This window comes from Osmerus eperlanus, chromosome 1 (genome assembly GCF_963692335.1).
Source record: "Osmerus eperlanus chromosome 1, fOsmEpe2.1, whole genome shotgun sequence".
Lineage (NCBI taxonomy): Eukaryota > Metazoa > Chordata > Actinopteri > Osmeriformes > Osmeridae > Osmerus > Osmerus eperlanus.
The window spans coordinates 12,247,627-12,267,087 of record NC_085018.1 but is presented as its reverse complement, the minus strand read 5'-3'; the positions used below and the strand labels follow the sequence as shown (position 1 = coordinate 12,267,087).

The window sequence follows — 19,461 nt, the reverse complement described above, 5'->3', positions numbered from 1 at the left end:
GTACCACATGGGGCCAAGGGAGGGGTGCGCTGTCTGGGTTGCTGGGGAGATGGTGATGACTGTCTGTTCCACTAAGCCAATCTCTACGGGGGCAGTGGGGGGAGTGTGGGAGGGGTTATTATTATCTGGCTCCCACTGGAGTCTCATGTGACCAATCAAGGTGTTCTACTGCTAACTCATCCTTCTCTGTTTATTCCAACCTCCCTCCCCCTTTGATCATCTTTCACACCCTTAAACCCCCCCCCCCCCCCCCCCCCCTCTGTGTGTCGTGTGTGTGTGTCCCCCGTTTGTCTGCTGGTCCTGTGTGTGTATCTGCTGTCGGACGTCCACTCCATCTGATTGTGTGTTTGTTTCGGCTCTCTCTCATCTTGCTTTTGCACCCCCCCCCACCTCAACACCTGGGCCCCCCGGATGCCCCCTCCGCCCTTATTTTGCCATGCCGCCATGCACCTGCTGCCCGCTCCACATGCCCTGCGCCCGCCTGCCTGTCGCGCCGTCCTGCCTGCCAGGCTTGAGCCTGAGATCCTGCTGCGAGCCAAGCAGGACTTCATGAAGATCGACAGTGCTGCCGACCTGGAGTGAGTGAGCCACTTCACTTCTAGAGACCTGTTAGAGACTTCAAGAGGCCGTCCAGGTCTAGCCCTCTCTCTCTCTTTTCTCTCGCTGTCTGTTCTCTCTCTCTCCCTCTTGACGATACCGTTTGACCACGCATTCTCATGCCACACAGTATGTAGACTGTACAGTATCTTCCGCACAGAACTGATAATGGGATCAACTCCTCTCCCCCACCAATAGGACTCTGCCTCTATCCCAGTTCCACTTAGTCAGTAATGCAGATCAGTGGTTTCCTATCCAGCTGCCCTCTGCTGGTGGTATGAGGTAGTGAGCGCAGGCAAGTCTGGTCCTGTTTTTGAGTGTGGAGAGGCAGGGGACGAGGCCAATGGGACGAGGCCAGTGGGACGAGGCCAGGGGACGAGGCCAGGGGACGAGGCCAGGGGACGAGGCCAGGGGACGAGGCCAGGTGTCTCTGTACGGTACGTCGAGGTGGCAAGGCGCTAGAAAGGCCACTGGCGCTCCAACGCTTCACTGCCTTAATTAGCTCCTTGGTGCTTATCGCCATGGTTACCAGCGCATCTATAGAAAGCCGCGACAGGTATCTTTTGACCTTTGCCAGAGGAAACAGAACTCAGGCCGTAGCCATGGTGAGGGTTATATTACCAAGAGCTGTTAAACTGACGGTGTGTGATGATTATAGGGTTCTAAAACTGGTCCAGTTTCTATTCTTTTTTTACTGTGGACCTTGAGGCCATGTATACTGGTACTTTCCAACGACAAAGATTTTACCTATTCTGCTGGTCTCTTTACATTACCATGCAGCTGTTAGACTATATGTTAAACCATAATCTATGATGTCATACTGCCTGCTTCAGTCAGTAGACGATTTATTTGCAGGTAGACAGTCAGAGTTTCATCTGAACATGACCCACTTTGGTGTCTAGACACTTACATTACTATCGGGGTCTCTAGTCACCTTTCTACATTTCTCTACACTCCTTCTCCCTCCCTCTCTCTCTCTCTCTCTCTCTCTCTAACTATCTCTCTCATTCTTACTCTCTGTTTCTTTATCTTTTCTCTGCCCACCTCTCTCCCTCTCCCTCCCTCCACGTCCATCCCTCATGTTTCGCTCTCTCCCTAGGTTCATGAACGACCAGAGTGAGGACATGGTGGACGACGGCTTCAGGGAGAGACACATTCCGATGGAGAAAGAGTACCAGCGCGTGTCCATCTCTGGAGAGGAGAAGTGTGGGGTGAGACTCCAGCAAAGACACCGTGTGCGTGGCGCCGTGTTGTTGCCATGGTTTCTCAATGGTTACCCCCTGCCCCCCCTACCCAGGTCCCTTTCATAGACCTGGTAGACGCCGCCAAGTGTGTGGTGAAGTCCCTGTTCATCCGGGAGAAGTACATAGCCCTGTCCATGCAGAACTTCTGCAAGACCACCGCCCGCTCCCTGCAGGAGCTGGGGGAGAAGCCTCTGGATCTGCGCGTCTACGAGGAGATCCCCGAGACCCCCGTGGACGCTGGTAACACTCCCTTACTCCCTCAACATCAGTCACTGTGTCACTAACTCACTCACTCATCCATCAGTCAGTAACTCCCCCCCTCCCTCCCCCGATCCATGACGACACAGTAACCCCATTGGATGCGTTGTGTCAAGTGCGATATGGAAACGTTTTTCCCCCCCCTCAATCTTCTCCAGATGCCCCTGTCCACCCCCCCGTATCGAAGACCCACCCCTACGAGAACCAGGACCCCAAGAACATGCCGGGCGACACAGGCTACAGCTGCAAGATGGTGGACGGGGTGGTCCACGTCTTCACCAAGAAGAGCCCCATGGAGAAGTGAGTCAGTATGCGTGGGCGAGTGAGTGTGTGTCTTCTGTTCGTTGGCAGATGATCGCTTGAGTGCGTGTGTGTGACTGATATGTCCTTTTGTATGTGTGTGTGTGTGGATAACTAATGAGTGTGTGTGGTTGGTCCCAGGAGCACAGAGCTGGACCTGCCCTACCCAGATCTGAAGGAGTACATCGCTGACATGAACGTCATGATGGCCCTCATCATCAACGGGCCTGTGTGAGTGGACACTCCGAGAGTACACACACACACACACATCAGTCTTACACACACACACATGACCCCGTACAAACACACCAGTCTTACAGACACATTCGTCTCATCCTGTTTGCTGGCGTCTATTTGTGTGTGTGTGTGTGTGTGTGTACAGGAAGTCTTTCTGCTACCGGCGTCTGCAGTACCTGAGCTCCAAGTTCCAGATGCACATCCTGCTGAACGAGATGAAGGAGCTGGCCGCCCAGAAGAAGGTCCCTCACCGTGACTTCTACAACATCCGCAAGGTCTGCCTCCACATCACATCCTGGAGGGCTGGAGGCGTCTCAGTCCCACCGAGTGTAGATCTAGAACCCGTAACTCACTTTGGTAGTTCTGTAGATGCACAGTCGATCCTCATTCCTGGAGACATGCCCATGCATGCGCTTGTGCAGTATCGCTGCTGTGTTTCATATTTGAATGTGGGTCACATTTCCTGTTTGTGGCCAAACGTAATGGAGATTCATTGTTGAACGCATACTTTTCCCCGACTCACGCACACACTCACACACACTCACCAAAGGTGGACACACACATCCACGCGTCGTCCTGCATGAATCAGAAGCACCTGCTGCGCTTCATCAAGCGAGCCATGAAGAAGTACCCGGGGGAGATCGTCCACGTGGAGAGGGGCAAGGGCCAGACCCTGATGGAGGTGTTTGAGTCCATGAACCTGACCGCCTTCGACCTGAGCGTGGACACGCTGGACATGCACGCGGTGAGGAGGGAGGGGAGGGGTGAGGAGGGAGGGGAGGAGGGAGGGGAGGAGTGAGGAGGGAGGGGAGGGGTGAGGAGTGAGGGGAGGGGTGAGGAGGGAGGGGAGGGGTGAGGAGGGAGGGGAGGGGTGAGGAGGGAGGGGAGGGGTGAGGAGGGAGGGGAGGAGGGAGGAGGGAGGGGTGAGGAGGGAGGGGAGGGGTGAGGAGTGAGGGGAGGGGTGAGGAGGGAGGGGAGGGGTGAGGAGGGAGGGGAGGGGTGAGGAGGGGTGAGGAGGGAGGTGAGGAGGGAGGGGAGGAGGGAGGGGAGGGGTGAGGAGGGAGGGGAGGGGTGAGGAGGGAGGGGAGGAGGGAGGGGAGGGGTGAGGAGGGAGGAGGGAGGGGAGGGGTGAGGAGGGAGGGGAGGGGGAGGAGGGAGGGGAGGGGTGAGGAGGGAGGGGAGGGAAGGGGTGAGGAGGGAGGGGAGGTGAGGAGGGAGGGGAGGGGAGGGGTGAGGAGGGAGGGGAGGTGAGGAGGGAGGGGAGGAGGGAGGGGAGGAGTGAGGAGGGAGGGGAAGGGTGAGGACGGAGGGGAGGAGGGAGGGGAGGGGTGAGGACGGAGGGGAGGGGAGGAGGGAGGGGTGAGGAGGGAGGGGAGGGGTGAGGAGGGAGGGGAGGGGAGGGGAAAGAGGACTTTGAATTCAGAGTTAGAAGAGGATTGAGTGCTTTTATTTCGCATTTTTGAAGAGTCGTTCCTGGTTGAATGGGGGGGATTTGGGCAATGGTGTTGGGGCTGAGGAAGAGAAAGCTCCTCCAAACTGAGCCGTCGTTCCTCTCGTCTCTCCAGGACCGCAACACGTTCCACCGCTTCGACAAGTTCAACGCCAAGTACAACCCCATCGGAGAGTCCATCCTCCGAGAGATCTTCATCAAGACGGACAACCACATCGAGGGGAAGTACTTTGCTCACATCATCAAGGTAGGTGACCCCCCCCCCCTCCCCCCATTTAGCCTGTGATATAACTCAAGTGGGTGAGAGACCATGTTCCGTCTCCGTGCATTCCTCACCAATCTAATCCTATCTGGATAATTGAATTATAAAGTAAGTGGTTTATAGTAATGAAGTAGAGGGAGTTGTTCCCAGTTGGAGAAACAGCCCGAGCCCTGCTCGCCAGTGTCCCTGCGTTGACCCCCGAGGCCCCGTGTGTCCTCCAGGAGGTGATGGCCGACCTGGAGGAGAGCAAGTACCAGAACACGGAGCTGCGCCTCTCCATCTACGGCCGCTCCCGGGACGAGTGGGACCGGCTGGCCCAGTGGGCCGTCAAGCACCAGGTCTACTCCGACAACATCCGCTGGCTCATCCAGGTGCCACGCCTCTTGTGAGTGAGCTCTCCTTCAGACCGGGGGCCACACTGGGTCTACGACGGCACCCAGCATGGAGGGTTGTGAACTTCAGAGGGAGAGTGGAAAAGCCAAACGTCACACAGGGCGTATTGTTGTCATTTGGGTTCCGCTTTGGTCTGCTGTCATTCCGTTGTCTTCCATCGCACGACACGCAGTAGAAGCCCGCCCACGCATATGCTCTGAGATGAACACGCCCCCTTGTCAACATCGAGGCTCTTTTCAGGCTTGTCCTGTTTGTGACGGACTCTCCCCCCTCCCCTACCCCTCTCCTCCCCACAGTGATGTGTACCACACCAAGAAGCAGCTGGCCAACTTCCAGGAGATGCTGGAGAACATCTTCCTGCCCCTGTTCGAGGTCACGGTCAACCCCCGCAGCCACCCCGAGCTCCATCTCTTCCTGCAGCATGTAAGAACACAACAGAGGACCCCGACTAGAAGCTACATCTAAACCAGGAATCAAGTGTACACAAACTAGTTTGGGGAATACAAGGATTGTGTAGACCTTCAAAAACGTGATTATTAGTATTTCTTTCCCCCTTCTGATTCAATATAAAGACGAAGTGTGGCTGTAATGCAGTTCCAATGCTGTGGTTGTGTCGCGTGTGTCTGTTCAGTTGGTGGGCTTCGACAGCGTGGATGACGAGTCCAAGCCGGAGCACCACATCTTCAACATGGACAGCCCCCTGCCGGCCCAGTGGACGGAGGAGGACAACCCTCCCTACTCCTACTACCTGTACTACACCTACGCCAACATGACCGTGCTCAACCACCTGCGCAGGTGCACACACAGCCGCACACAGCCAGGGTTCACTGACATTACTACCTGTCTGGGACCAGGTAGGGCTACTACCTGCCACACACATGTAGGGCTGGCTAACATATTGACCTACCACACTCACGTAGGGCTAGCTAACATATTGACCTACCACACTCACGTAGGGCTAGCTAACATATTGACCTACCACACAAACGTAGGGCTGGCTAACATATTTACCTACCACACACATGTAGGGCTAGCTAACATATTGACCTACCACACTCACGTAGGGCTGGCTAACATATTTACCTACCACACTCACGTAGGGCTGGCTAACATATTGACCTACCACACTCACGTAGGGCTAGCTAACATATTTACCAACCACACACATGTAGGGCTAGCTAACATATTTACCTACCACACTCACGTAGGGCTGGCTAACATATTTACCTACCACACACATGTAGGGCTAGCTAACATATTTACCTACCACACTCACGTAGGGCTGGCTAACATATTGACCTACCACACTCACGTAGGGCTAGCTAACATATTTACCAACCACACACATGTAGGGCTAGTTAACATATTTACCTACCACACACACACGTAGGGCTAGCTAACATATTTACCTACCACACACACGTAGGGCTAGCTAACATATTTACCTACCACACACATGTAGGGCTAGCTAACATATTTACCTACCACACACACGTAGGGCTAGCTAACATATTTACCTACCACACACACGTAGGGCTAGCTAACATATTTACCTAACACACACACGTAGGGCTGTATAACATGGCTACCTAGCGTGGTTTGAACACAATGTGTTTTGATGTGTGGTCCTTCGCAGGAGGCGTGGCTTTAACACGTTCGTCCTGCGGCCTCACTGCGGGGAGGCGGGGCCTATCCACCACCTGGTGTCGGGTTTCATGCTGTCAGAGAACATCTCTCACGGGCTGCTGCTTCGGAAGGTCAGAACATCACTGTTTCCATGACGACACCTCCCTAGCAACACATCAACAGCAGAACTTTAGGGAGACTAATGAAACAATTGTAATGCTCCCCAAAGCATTGCATAGCAATGTGTTCCAGCACGCCCCCAAAACTTACTCATGCCCCATCACTGGTGCCGAGGAATATGAAGAGAACTTGTGAATGTAGAGGACTGGAGACTCCAGACCTCACAGCAGGATTCAGGTCGACTCCCTGTCTGACTCATCTGTTCTCCCCAGGCCCCAGTGCTGCAGTACCTGTACTACCTGGCCCAGATCGGCATCGCCATGTCTCCCCTCAGCAACAACAGCCTGTTCCTCAGCTACCACCGTAACCCCCTGCCTGAGTACCTGTCCAGGGGCCTCATCGTGTCCCTGTCCACTGACGACCCCCTGCAGTTCCACTTCACCAAGGTCAGAGGGGAAACCTACCCAGCAGACACTGGCTCACACACAAAGACACTCCAAGCTAAGTTGTTCATTGTGTTTGTGTGCGTGCGTGTGTGTGTGTGTCAGGAGCCCCTGATGGAGGAGTACAGCATAGCGGCCCAGGTGTGGAAGCTGAGCTCCTGTGACATGTGTGAGCTGGCCCGGAACAGTGTCCTCATGAGCGGCTTCTCCCACAAGGTACACCACCCTCCTCTCTCTCTCCGTCCGCTCATCCCTCCCTCCTGGCTTCCTCTCTTCTGTTTAGATCTATGGAGGAGGGGAGTGCAGACACACACCCAGTAGTGATCATCTCTAAACTATTTTCCATTACTGAGTAGAGATCTGGAGTAGGTGGGGTTTGAATGCAAACCAATTAAGCATGGCTGACTCATTTGTTTCGAATGGGTTTCAACAGGAAGTACTGTCCAAAGTTTTAAGTGTCACGTCAAGTGTCTCCCCCCCCCCCCCCAGGCTAAGAGCTACTGGCTGGGCCCCAACTACAGCAGGGAGGGGCCGGAGAGCAACGACATCCGCCGCACCAACGTGCCGGACATCCGCGTGGCGTACCGCAGCGAGACGCTGAGCGAGGAGCTCCACCTCATCACCCACGCCGTGCGCAACCAGGAGCTGGACATCATCGACGAGGAGGACACCCTCACCATGGTCCCGCTGGCCCCGGGGAAGCCCTAGACCCCCTCCCCTTCAGAACTACCACTCCTCCCCCTATACCTCTCCTCCTCTCCCCTCCTCCCCCCCCCCCCCCCTCTCCCAACACGTTGTGAGGTGAGATCCAGCTTACCTCTCGTACCCACGCCAGCCCCAGCACTCCCTTGAAAAAGCTCTTACTGTGCACTTGCCCCCCCCGCCCGCCCGCCCCAGCCCGGCAGACCAAACCGACAGCCAAGTATGCCCACCGCTCATCCGGTTCCCCTCCTCCCCTCCAGCACCCTCCAGCCTGGGGTTCGGGGAGGGGTACAGTTGTCTTCACAACAGGTCCTGGTTAGGTCCTATCACAGCCATCGTTGATTTCCCCCCATAACTTTGTCGCTTTGGGTGTTTGTCCACATTTTCCTATGCCTCTACTTCCCTCTCCCATCTTCTCTCTCTCCCCCTTTTTCTCTCACTGTGATTATGTGTTCAGTCTGCACAGCCAGTGTTGGCAGGAGACATCTCCAGTGCTTAGTGTTGTCCTGGAACGCCCACGTGGGAGACGGAAGAGACTGAAGCTGGTGGGGTTTCTCTCCAGCTGTAGAGTAACTGTGAGAATCCCGCCCGGTCTCCCAAAGCGTTCAGAACCCTGCATGGGAAGGCCCTGCGTTGCATTCTGAGATTGTCGCATGATTGTATACATCCACACACACGCACGCATACACCAAAACACACACACTCTGCACAGTTAGCCCGTCCCACGAAGCTGCTTATCTTCCATAACCCAGTCACGCTGCCTTACCAAAGCTCCACGCTAGCTAGTGCCCCGTCTGCACGAAGGGGATAGGCTCCTTATGAAGTAGCGACGCAGACAAACAGCAATATAAAACGACCAGCGATGTCTGCGGTTTTGCCTTTACCTACACAGCACTTAGAAGAAGAAAAAACGCATGGGTGGGTCTTGACGTCTGGCTATATATCGCCCCCTTTCACGTAGGAGGGGAAAACTCCTATAGTAACTCCAAAGTTGCATGGAAACAGTGAGGCTGCTGCTGATGTGAAGCCTAGAGAGAGATGTTACAGGGACCAGAGCAGATGCACTGGACCAATGCTCCAGTCTGCTCCATCCAATCACCAGGGTTTTTTCTTCATGGGTCGGGGGATGTTTCTCGCGACTCATTGGCTACGTAGGACTCCGCCCCCCCACAGCGTGATTGGCTGTAGGGAAAGCCAGCAGATAGTGCTTCCAGTACAGCCCCATGCAGGGCTAAAGTCCAGCCCAACACCAGCCTGTGTGTCTGTCTACTGCAAACATTCCACGGGGCCAACATTTAAAGAAGGTTATTTTCGTCTGCGGCCTGTGTACATAGACAGAATTCCCGTTAGTTTTATGAAGCAGCCAAGAAGAGTAGATGTATACTGCAGGAGTAGATGTGTGTATATTATTGAAAAGAGTATGAAGATCTCGTCTTGGTATAGATTTCATGGTAGACCATTTACGGGGTATGAACAGGGAGGTGTGTGTGTGTGTGTACGTGTGTGTGTGCACATGTATGTGTGTATGAGGAGACCCCTTGGCCACAGCTTGCAGCTCCCAGCACAAGTACCTGAAGATGAGTTCACTTTCGTCCAAGCCGGGGAAAGAGGGTCTCCCCCACACCATTACCTCAACTGTCCAACATGCCCCTGTGTGTGTGTGTGTGTGTGTGTGTGTGTGTGTGTGTGTGTGTGTGTGTGTGTGTGTGTGTGTGTGTGTGTGTGTGTGTGTGTGTGTGTGTGTGTGTGTGTGTGAGAGAGAGAGAAGGGGTGTTGGAGAGAGGAACACACACACTTATCTTTGGTCCAGTGCAGAGACTAGACTGGATCCCAGACTTGGTCCCACGTGTTGTGTTTTGACTGCATGCAGAGCACCGTATGCATCAAGCCACAGACTAACCAGTGCCTTTTTAATTTGAGCTTTGGGCACCGCCTAGCCGCCTCTGTCCTGGCTGTTTCCACGTGTCAAGCCTCAGTCCACCTCGCTACCGTCTAGAACAAAAAGCAAGAAGAAGCAAGAAACGCCCCCTCTTTCTCTCTCTCCGAGCTTCAGCAGGGAAGTGCTGTTTGTCCTCCTCCAGAACCGACCCCAGAGGGACCCGGGCTGCATGCTCGTCTTCCTCCTCCAGAACTGAGGCCTTGGCCTTGAAGAAGAAAGCCTTGACTTTTTAAACCAGTAGCCTCCTCTGGTTCCTCTTTAGCTGCCTAGTTCTCAGTGCGTCCTGTGTTTCTGCATGTCAGCATGGAGTCACGGAGGGGCCTGGGAGGAGAGTCAGAGAAGCCGGGGCGTAATGTGAAGTAGCACAGATTCCAAGGTGGCCGACCGGGCCATGTACCGCATGGAGTATGTGTGAGGGATCTTTTAGCGCTGCCAAACCGAGTGGAAGTCTGCTCTTTCGCCCCCCAGTGGATAGTTTGAACAGTGCAGGGTCCTGGTAGACTTGCTGCATGACTGGCCAGCATTAGGTCTGTGCTGCTACAGATATTGACGCACTCCCCATAGTAACATCTTGCTGGTGTTCACCAAAAGCACCTTTTTGTCCTGTGTAGCTTGCCATGCATCTAACCTACTTCTCCCTGTCATTGGACCTATTTCATGTCCATCAAACTGTGAGCTTATTTTTCTTTGTTTTCTTAGATATATCATATTGATCTAATATAAGTGTAACTTCTACTGCTGGTCTGCTTGCACAGTACCTTATGATGGCAAGACTGTTCCAGTACAATGACTGGTTGATGCACCTAAAGTTGTACATTTGTAGAACGCATTCTAAAATTATACCTGTTAGTCAATTAAAACAGAATAAGATCTAATTTAATAAAGTATATAAAGGATATTGTATGTTTGACAGAATTGGAATGTGATCAGATCCTCAGCAGAGGCGTGTTTCCCTGCTGAGAGAGTTTGTTGCTGGACAAAGGGGGAGTCAAAGTTGTAAAAAGTGTATTTTTTTAACGCTACAGAGATAAGCAAAATTCTATAAACAATGTATCAGTGTCTAGATCTGACAGACAAGTGCGGTAGCTGTAGATCATTGTGAGCCGTTATTAGTCCTGAAAACGAAACCGTTTGTTATCTTTACTCCTATTACTATTCGCCTGACAATAATGTAGCTTGTAGACTTGAATGTTGATTTTGCCTATTTTATATCTTTTTTTTATTTTTTCAACACCGTTTTTTGTTGATTGTTGTGGTAGAAAAGGAATATCTCCAATGAGTATCTTTCTGTAGGTGAGAAAGTTCCAAAGCCAACAAGAGTTCTGTTGCTATCAAGACCTGCAGTATACAGTACTGTGTGACGTTAAAGCTACACATACAGTCTGCCTTCCGTAAACACACCCACACACACAGGAGTACAGTGTACCAGTCCCTCCCACAAATACACACTACTCACTGACCCTCTCCACTTCTCTCAGGTCGATGCAGAGTAATGTTTGTTGTTTCCTTTAAATGGACATTGATCTACAGCTCTTCACTGGTCGTTTGATATTTCCATCATATTTTGCAGGGAATATTCCGAGAGAGAAAAAACACGTTTTCAGAGGTTGTAGTTCTGTATTAGGAGAGGGATGTGGGTGCAGTGGGTACCAAAGCATGTAGCGTCCGTGTTCAACTGTTCAAAGTGTCGGCACACTGAGGGACTGCGAGGTTCATTCATGCTTTTATTGTCATCCATCCAATCTATCTATGGTTCCTCTGGGATGCACACTAGTTTACTTCATGTAAGTCTCACATTTGAGTTCTCGATCTCAGTCGGCCTGTCTGTGTACGCCGTGTCATAACCCATCCGAGCACACAGGTTACACCTGATTTCTTCCACATGTAGAAAGCTGTACCTGTTCTAAATGAATGACCGCTATAGCTACCGTTTGGGAGTCCATATTGCAGTTCTGTTGTGCTGTGGTTCAGCTGTGCAGGGAGTCTTGGGACAACTGTCACTATCAACACCGCCTGTCATCACACAGTGACTCGCACACACCGTGAAGTTGATCTATCGATGTTTACACAGAGAATACTAGGGATTATTTTCCCCATAAATGCATAGACTATTCAAATGTCATGTTCATGAGACACTTATCTCTGTTTTACCACATGCTCATCCTGTTTTATTTTTCTATTGCAGACTGATTTGACTGTATTTGTAATTAGTTTGATGCCTTGTGCTGTAGTCTCTATCCTGGCTTTATAAAGGGTGCCTGTTTAACACACTCTGATGCTTCTAATATGGTACACATGTAATGTCTGAAGATGGAATAAAGCATGTTTATTCATCTAACATTGTTGTCTTCATTCATTTTTTATTGATTTGATATATGTTTATATACATCATTTATCATTTAAATAGAATGTACTGTATATACATGAATATAAGGAATGCCTATGTTGTACCAATACTGCACAAGACAATTGTTAACTACTTATACTGGATAGACAGGGCCATTTATATTTATCTGTCAAATTACAGTACCGGTAGTAACACATATACAATAACATAAACCTGAAATGTTTTTTTACAGATATGACATTCACAGTATGATTAATATAATTTATGAATCTCCAATTGTATTCATATTTCATCATTACCAATCAATTGATAGGATTATATATGAAATTACAAAATATCCACAAATCACCAATCTTGAGATCCTCAAATGATCTGTCATCTAATTCAAACTATCAATACTGGTTTATAAAATGAGCATGTTTATTTATGTGTATGTATGTACATACATATATATCAGCATTATGCAGCTATGGTGGTTGTAACTGAAAGTGTTTCAGTTGAAGTTATGAGTCCTCTAACAGATGCTGAAAGTCAGAAATAACGTTTTTGGTCTTCCTTCTCTAACATGTTCTTTATTCTCTGGTCCTCCACTCCCTCTCAAGGCTCCATTGGCCTGACTTCACTGGCAAGCTGAGAAAGGAAGACATCAATCGAAAGTGAGGAAAGAAGAATCCAAATACAGACCAGTCATGAGACCAAACTCTGTCTCCAAATTTCTCTCGTGAATGTTTCTAACACTTACAGCCAGGGCCGACTTAATGTTCTGTAGCTGGAAGAAGACCCGACCTCCCTCTTCTGGACACACGATCTTCAGCTCTTCCCTGGACATGCCCAGGAGCATGGAGCCGCTCAGCACGCCCAGGCAACGCACCGTGCTGGGGGGGGGGGGGGGGGGGGTCATCCTAGAGTAGACCTGGTCGGTGTGGATTCCTAAATGGATGTGTGTCAGTATGTTGGATGGTACTTACATTTTGCTGAAGCCCTTGTATTCCAGCCAGACTTTCACGTCATCGGGTCTGGACTTCCTGGTCAAGGAGGGGACGGTTTTGGTCTGTGGTGAACCGGTTAGCTTAGGGTCAGTAATGGTTGTTAATAACCGCAAAAGGTGAGATCTATAAAGCTCAACCTGCTAAGTGTGTTGGGTAAATGAGTAAATTAGTTATTGGTCTTTGCAAGGAAATGTATTTAGCCCAAAACAACCATCACAAGGTCACCAGACACACGCCCCAACAATGAGGCCTGGATCCGTCACCTAAGAACCTGTGCTGGAGGGTCCTACCTGCTCCTTCTCTCCCTTGTCCAGAACCTCCAAGACGTTGTTGGGTACGAAGCCTTCCTCTCCTCCCGAGTTCCTCACCTTCCACCACTGCTTGGACATGTCCAGTAACTGTGGAGACACCGTTGTTTACCAACTCATTACGACACAGCGGTCAGAATGTTGATGACTTCTTTGGGTGTTGTTCATGAGGCTCACCTGAACCACCTCTCCTTTTGAGATGCTCAGCTCCTTGTGGTTTCTGGCTGAGAAATCATACTTCACATGCATGTAAGTGGGACTGGGCTCACCTGGTCTGAACAAACACAGTTATGGGATAATAGACACAGAAACACACACACACAATAATTGTAAACACATGCGTGTTGTGTGTGTATAATGCTTACTGTGACGGTGGAAACTTCATTGGGGCTGATTTCTGTAAACACACGTAATTGAAAATATATTTTCTGAAGCCTTTTGTTTCACTATGCTAGTTAATGGTTTTGATGATGTTGTGGGTGGTGGGGGTCTTTACCTGTTTGGGGGCCTGGTGCTGATTCTGCTGCCCGCTGTCGGTCTCTCTTTCTGGGGAACCTTCTGTCACGTCTGGGGGCTGCCAGCCGTCTAGGAACTCTGGAGTGTAGGTGGGGATGTCCTCGTCATCCTCTGGCCATTTGGTACTGAGAACATTAGTCAAGAGGTTCCATTGTTAAAATAACCTAGCGACATTTGACTATAAATCCCTAATTTACTGTAAACATTGTTTTAACCCTTAACCCTGACTATAACTTTAGAACCTATGTTCTCCATCTCAACATTTTGTCCACGGTATACAGTACACACATCCACGTGACCCAGGGGGGGGGGGATCAGGGGGAGGAGACCAGGGGGAGGACACCAGGGGGGGTAGACCAGGGGGACGACACCAGGGGGGGTAGACCAGGGGGACGACACCAGGGGGAGGAGACCAGGGGAGGAGACCAGGGGGAGGAGACCAGGGGGAGGAGACCAGGGGGGCGAGACCAGGGGGAGGAGACCAGGGGGAGGACACCAGGGGGAGGAGACCAGGGGGAGGAGACCAGGGGGAGGAGACCAGGAGGAGGAGACCAGGGGGGCGAGACCAGGGGGAGGAGACCAGGGGGAGGACACCAGGGGGAGGAGACCAGGGGGAGGAGACCAGGAGGAGGAGACCAGGGGGAGGAGACCAGGAGGAGGAGACCAGGGGGAGGAGACCAGGGGGAGGAGACCAGGGGGACGACACCAGGGGGAGGAGACCAGGGGTCGTACCTGGGGATGTTCCAGGCGTCTCCGAGGGACTGCCACATCTGGTCCTCGTCTGGGGTGGCCTCCTCACTCAGCAGCACGATGCACATAGGCTCCAGGAGGGGGGCCACGATGGAGGGGGGCAGGTCCTCTGGGCAGTGAGACACCACCTGGAGGGAGGGACGGAGGGAGGGAGGGAGGGAGGGAGGGAGGGAGGGAGGGAGGGAGGGAGGGAGGGAGGGAGGGAGGGAGGGAGGGAGGGAGGGAGGGAGGGAGGGAGGGAGGGAGGGAGAGAGAGAGAGAGAGAGAGAGAGAGAGAGAGAGAGAGAGAGAGAGGGAGTTCATTTAGAATGACTGTCGATTAAGCAGAAGAACCTTCCACTGCAGTAGTGGTTTAAAGTGTTTATAGTAGTCACACTCTTAGTGAAACTCTCAGGTAATGCAATAGAGTGTCTCTGGGCTTGATATGAAATAACTAAAGTACTTTACTTAGCATCCAAAAGGAAGTCAATATATATTTTTTAATAAACATAAAAAACATTAGCAACTTACATATGCTAAAGTGGAGAAGAGAACATGGACGAAATCCTGAGCACTGGGATTCTTGATCTTTCCATTGAGCTCCCCCTGTCACACAGACCAGGCCATCTGGGATTAACGCATCATTGGATGATGATGAGATTGGCCCATGTACGAGTGATGATGAAGAACAAGCATAATTACCAGCAGGTTGAACCCAAACTTGATTTTCTGGAGGCAAGATTCAAATTCCTCTCTTGGTGGCATGCCTTTTATAGCTTGAAAGTACAAATGGATTTCCATTACATCACATCATTCCACTGCATCATCATACAATGACTGTCCATAAAGTATGATCGTTTCAAAAGTAGATTATCTACTATTTTAATGTCTTATAAATTAATTAAGATTAAAATCACCTTTAACCTTCTTCTTTTTCTTCTTTTTCTTCTCGTCTTTGGCCACTATGGCAGATATTTTGCCCATAAATATTTCTACATCGGTGAAGATGTGATTCAAGATGTCCTACAGAGGTATACATTTTTGTACTCGCTGTGATATATTGTTTTATTATTGTTGCTTGCTTTTTTTCCACAGGTACACTTGCACTTATAGCAGTTCATGTTGTTTAATTGTAACTTGTTTAACTACATGCTCTTATGGTTCTTCCCTTTGGCACTTATTTTGGTTGTTCACAATGTGTGCTTCATGTTTTGGCTACTCGCAATGCTTTGTGGCTATCTCGTTGTTATGATCAGTGACCTATGCACTTTGTAAAGCTCTCTCTTGGAAGTCGCTTTGGATAAAAGCGTCTGCTAAATGAATAAATGTAAATGTAAATACAGTCAAAGTGGACATGGGTACAAGAAAAGAGCAGTGGTTTAGCGTACATAGTATCTGGGGAATGCCAATATGTCAGTAATCTACTGTGCATATGCACATATCATACATAATTCCCAGGGAAGGTATTCTGTGCAGAAGTACGTAAGTTTTGGAACTATTAAGGCTTTGGGTTGAGTGAAGACCAGACCCAGAGTACTGACCACATTCCTGTCTATCTCTGTGTATTGGCGCTGTGGGGAGACTGGGAGGGGCTCCTCCTCCACAGAGGGGGGTCCGGAGGGGGGTTCCACCCTGGGCCTGACTGGTACAGGTGTTGGGGGGGCTTCATCTGCCCAGAAAATTGTCAAAAAGAGACAGTATATCATTTAGAGCCTCAGCCCAGTTATTCCAGTTCATTTGTACATAGAAAACATGCTATGTACTTCTCACAAGTCTCACTCCTGCCTTGTTTCTGGTCTCTCACCGTAGTCCGGAGCACTCCACTGAGACACAGGGTCGCTCGGAGGGTTCCATTCGGTCTCTTCAGGGGGCGGGGCTATGTTCCTTGTGTGCTTAATTATCTGAGGGCTTGTTATGGCGGCCAGATTTTCTCTATATGAAAGGCATGGACATTTGAATTATTTTTATGTGAAAACACATGGTTGATAGGAGGAAATGGAATCCAGAAAGACAATTGTGTTTTCAATAAGTTGACTGCACCTGGAGCCAAAAGTCTCTCTTCTCTGAGGAAGAGCTCTCTTTAAGTCCTTTTCAATGTATTCAGCCTAAATAACCACATTCAGAAAGTTAAATGAACACTTAACACGTCACAAAAATTCTTAGATTAAGTTTAGCAGTTATTGGGTAAGCTTAACTGTTGTATAACATCAAACTGTATGGTCCAGTATAACTACAGTGTAGCTACAGTATAACTACAGTAAAGCAGCGACTCTCCAGTTGCCTCCTCACCCTGAGCTCCTCACACTGGAACAAGAAGACGCTGGTGATTCTCCTGCTGTGGTCATGCACCGACACGGTCAGCAGGGAGTTGTACACACAGCTGTCCATCACGGCCTTCAGCTCCAGGATGCTGCTCAGAGCCAGGCACTCCAGTTCCTCCTACACCCAGTATAGTGAGGGCGAGATGGGGGGGAAAGGTAGACAGGGTGGCAGGGAAGGGGGAGGAGGAGATGACCAAAGGAGAGAGGTGGACGGGGGTGGGGATGAGAAGGGGTAGAGAGAGATGGGGAGGGGGGGGAAGGAAGGAACGAAGATGTGGGGCAGAATGACAACGATTGTACTTCCCTGTACGTGTGTTCACGTTGTCGCACAGCGTGTCTGTCCCCTGTCAATGAGTGCACCTGAAGTACTGACCTTGGTCTCAATGTCGGTCAGCAGCAGGTTGCCATCCCGTACCTCCAGGACCATTTCCTGGCCCCACACACGGCCCATACCATCCAGAAGCTTCAAGCGCTCCACACAGTCCCCGACATCCTGCACCTCCTTCCCATCCAGGTCACAGGTGAACAGGTGCTGCAGCAGGAACAGGAACAGGGCCAGGGCTTACATTCACTTGCATTGTGAAGAATACAGTGTCCATTCTGTATTGCGAAAAACGTGCTTCGGACATGAGACACTTTGTAGACGCTTCACGGTTTTCAGTATAATAAGGAAAAATTGTTCGATTTTAACTTAACAGAACATGATGGTATTATATTTTTGTAACAAGAAGATAATACCTCTACTCTGTACTGGAACTTGTTCATCATCTTGTTGATAGAATCAGCATATTCTCTTCTCTGCACTGTTGAGAAATGGAAAATAACAGAAACAACCTACATTGAACACTGAGGCGTTCTGATAGACTGGCATTTTGAAAAGGATCATGTTATTTAGTTCCACACTCAATTATCAAATGTTCTGTTAGATACATTGACTCACAGTATATTGACTTGCCACTGGGTCTGGAGATATTTGATCTCTGGGATGACATATCATCCACAGAGTACACACTTAAAACAGAGAAGAGGAGAACATGAACAAGTCCACAACAAACCAGACTGAAAGGGAGAATAAGAGAATAAGGCTGCTACCAAACTCCAGTTTCTAGTTCTCGTTAGGGACACCTGACAGAGACATGTGGGGTGACGTACTTGGACTGTATGGAGCCAGAGTAGCTGCTGGTGTCGTCGCCAAAGGGACTGTTCCTCTGGAACATCTTGACACTCTGGAGTCCCGCCTGCAGTATCAGTTGCATAACAAACCCTCAGATACGTTCCGTGGAAAACTACCTTGGCAAACACATTACTGTGATAACATGTACTGTCATCCCATTTACAGGGCTAGCATGTTCACTTGTCATCTGCGTTCATCAGGGTTATCTGTGATTGGCTCCAATCAATGATGATACAACTAACGTATTGTTGACAATCTTTTTTCTTTTTTAGTCCTGATGTCCGGCGAATGACTAATCTGTCTTTATCGAGCAGAGCCCTCAGGGCTGTAAACCTGATCCCAGCTCAGGTAGACTCCAGTCAATCATTCACACTGAAGAAACACTGTGGTGTACCTTTAAAAACTGAACGATTTAGAATATGGAATAAAAGGAATTCAATTATTGAATTGAAAAACAATTCAGTCTAAACATTTTGGATTTAGACCATAACCTACAGTATACATTTGAAGACAAATGATAAAGTTAGTCTTGTTAAATGACAGGGGCTCTGTTTGGCCTTCTTGCACTGTAGAAGATAGCTGCCAGGCAACGGCAAGTTTATGGGACAAATAATATTTCCGGAGCTAGGTCTAGCAACAAGTAGGAACATGTTTTTTTTGACAATTCATAGATTATAAATAACCAAATGGCAAATACAGTACAAATAAAGTGTTTAAATCAGTCAAAGGATGAACAGACATGTTTTTTCACAACACTCCTTATCTCACCATATTCTTTTTTCCCTTGTCGTCGGAACAATATCTATCTATCTTGATATTTATATATCTGTATCTCAACACAATAACGTATACATTCAAATGTATTGAATGAAATGTTGAAATCTTCCGGTCTAAGCTCTGAAGTCATTTAATGACCATCTTCTAATCAGGAAGTTGACTGTACAAGCTGTACCATCAACCATATCCAACTTAAATAAATATGACACACACTTTACCTGTTGTGTCCAAATCCTATTCACTTTAGTATCCACTCGTCTCCACTCTTTCCGAACCAATCTAACTCATATTCCAATCCTTAATTCCTGTTACGGAGCACTGAGGATGTGCTCCAAAGACTTCCTTATAAAACACAAATGAGCAAAGTCCACAGAGGGCACATTGATCCAGGGGATTGCCAGCTGCTGTGTGTGACTCCTGATCTGGGACTACCTCTAGAGACAAGCCACCACTTACAGAGTTTACCACCAAGTTCAATGGTTGTGGGTGTGTCTGGTATTTATTCCGATATGCTGAAGGTATCCCCTTGGAGCAAAGGGTACCCGATGGGGAGGGCGAACGTTTGTCTTGTGATTGTTCTTGCCACACCAGTGTCGCCCAGGGAGGCACATTCCACTGACATTCTCTTGATCTACCTGCATCCTGCGCTGGTAGAGATCATGATGTTTTCTCCTCTCAGTTCTATCGCCAAGACCGTGACTGAGGACATGAGTCTGGAGGGTTGGTCAC

At 49.6% G+C, this 19,461-nt stretch overlaps 2 protein-coding genes across 10 annotated transcripts in view; one reads left to right on the top strand and one right to left on the bottom strand.

Moving 5' to 3' along the window:
* The window catches only part of LOC134019551 (AMP deaminase 2-like), a 31,793-nt gene extending 19,884 nt beyond the window's left edge, over window positions 1-11,909 (top strand). For 4 of the 6 annotated variants that reach the window (XM_062460545.1, XM_062460552.1, XM_062460514.1 and 1 more), the window contains 16 exons: window positions 510-578; window positions 1,697-1,808; window positions 1,895-2,081; window positions 2,258-2,399; window positions 2,541-2,630; window positions 2,782-2,911; window positions 3,187-3,381; window positions 4,202-4,333; window positions 4,570-4,733; window positions 5,038-5,164; window positions 5,373-5,536; window positions 6,378-6,498; window positions 6,760-6,933; window positions 7,036-7,146; window positions 7,420-9,330; window positions 9,401-11,909. In XM_062460545.1, coding sequence (XP_062316529.1) covers window positions 510-578; window positions 1,697-1,808; window positions 1,895-2,081; window positions 2,258-2,399; window positions 2,541-2,630; window positions 2,782-2,911; window positions 3,187-3,381; window positions 4,202-4,333; window positions 4,570-4,733; window positions 5,038-5,164; window positions 5,373-5,536; window positions 6,378-6,498; window positions 6,760-6,933; window positions 7,036-7,146; window positions 7,420-7,638 — 2,137 coding nt within the window. In that variant the 3' untranslated portion in view covers window positions 7,639-9,330; window positions 9,401-11,909. The remainder of the gene's footprint in view (window positions 1-509; window positions 579-1,696; window positions 1,809-1,894; window positions 2,082-2,257; window positions 2,400-2,540; window positions 2,631-2,781; window positions 2,912-3,186; window positions 3,382-4,201; window positions 4,334-4,569; window positions 4,734-5,037; window positions 5,165-5,372; window positions 5,537-6,377; window positions 6,499-6,759; window positions 6,934-7,035; window positions 7,147-7,419; window positions 9,331-9,400) is intronic. The other 2 variants (XM_062460530.1, XM_062460538.1) reach the window with 2 other exon arrangements.
* An 8-nt stretch (window positions 11,910-11,917) lies between these two features.
* On the bottom strand, window positions 11,918-19,098 carry eps8l3a (EPS8 signaling adaptor L3a). Of its 4 annotated transcripts, none has more exons than XM_062460563.1 (20): window positions 18,951-19,098; window positions 17,934-18,019; window positions 17,722-17,792; window positions 17,520-17,584; window positions 17,155-17,313; window positions 16,750-16,899; window positions 16,501-16,565; window positions 16,265-16,392; window positions 16,002-16,129; window positions 15,378-15,483; window positions 15,163-15,236; window positions 14,992-15,066; window positions 14,455-14,609; window positions 13,712-13,853; window positions 13,581-13,612; window positions 13,393-13,489; window positions 13,198-13,305; window positions 12,887-12,987; window positions 12,661-12,793; window positions 11,918-12,548 (listed from the first exon to the last, which is right to left on the bottom strand). In XM_062460563.1, the coding sequence occupies exons 2-20, from the start codon at window positions 17,996-17,998 to the stop codon at window positions 12,516-12,518; spliced, it is 1,887 nt and encodes a 628-aa protein (XP_062316547.1). In that variant the 5' UTR covers window positions 17,999-18,019; window positions 18,951-19,098; the 3' UTR covers window positions 11,918-12,515. The 4 variants fall into 4 exon arrangements, with proteins under 4 accessions (XP_062316547.1, XP_062316552.1, XP_062316551.1 ...); XM_062460568.1 differs by having other exon boundaries at window positions 12,887-12,969; XM_062460567.1 differs by having other exon boundaries at window positions 13,712-13,856; window positions 14,464-14,609.
* Window positions 19,099-19,461: the final 363 nt, after the last annotated feature.

Bases quoted from the DNA above. Each gene is read 5' to 3' on its own strand.
- eps8l3a (XM_062460563.1), bottom strand. From the start codon at position 17,998: ATGTTCCAGAGGAACAGTCCCTTTGGCGACGACACCAGCAGCTACTCT. The intron at 16,900-17,154 runs GTCAGTACTTCA...TACTGGGTGTAG, and splicing joins TGACCGACATTGAGACCAAG to GAGGAACTGGAGTGCCTGGC. The intron at 12,549-12,660 runs GTAAGTGTTAGA...TTCCTTTCTCAG, and splicing joins ACATTAAGTCGGCCCTGGCT to CTTGCCAGTGAAGTCAGGCC.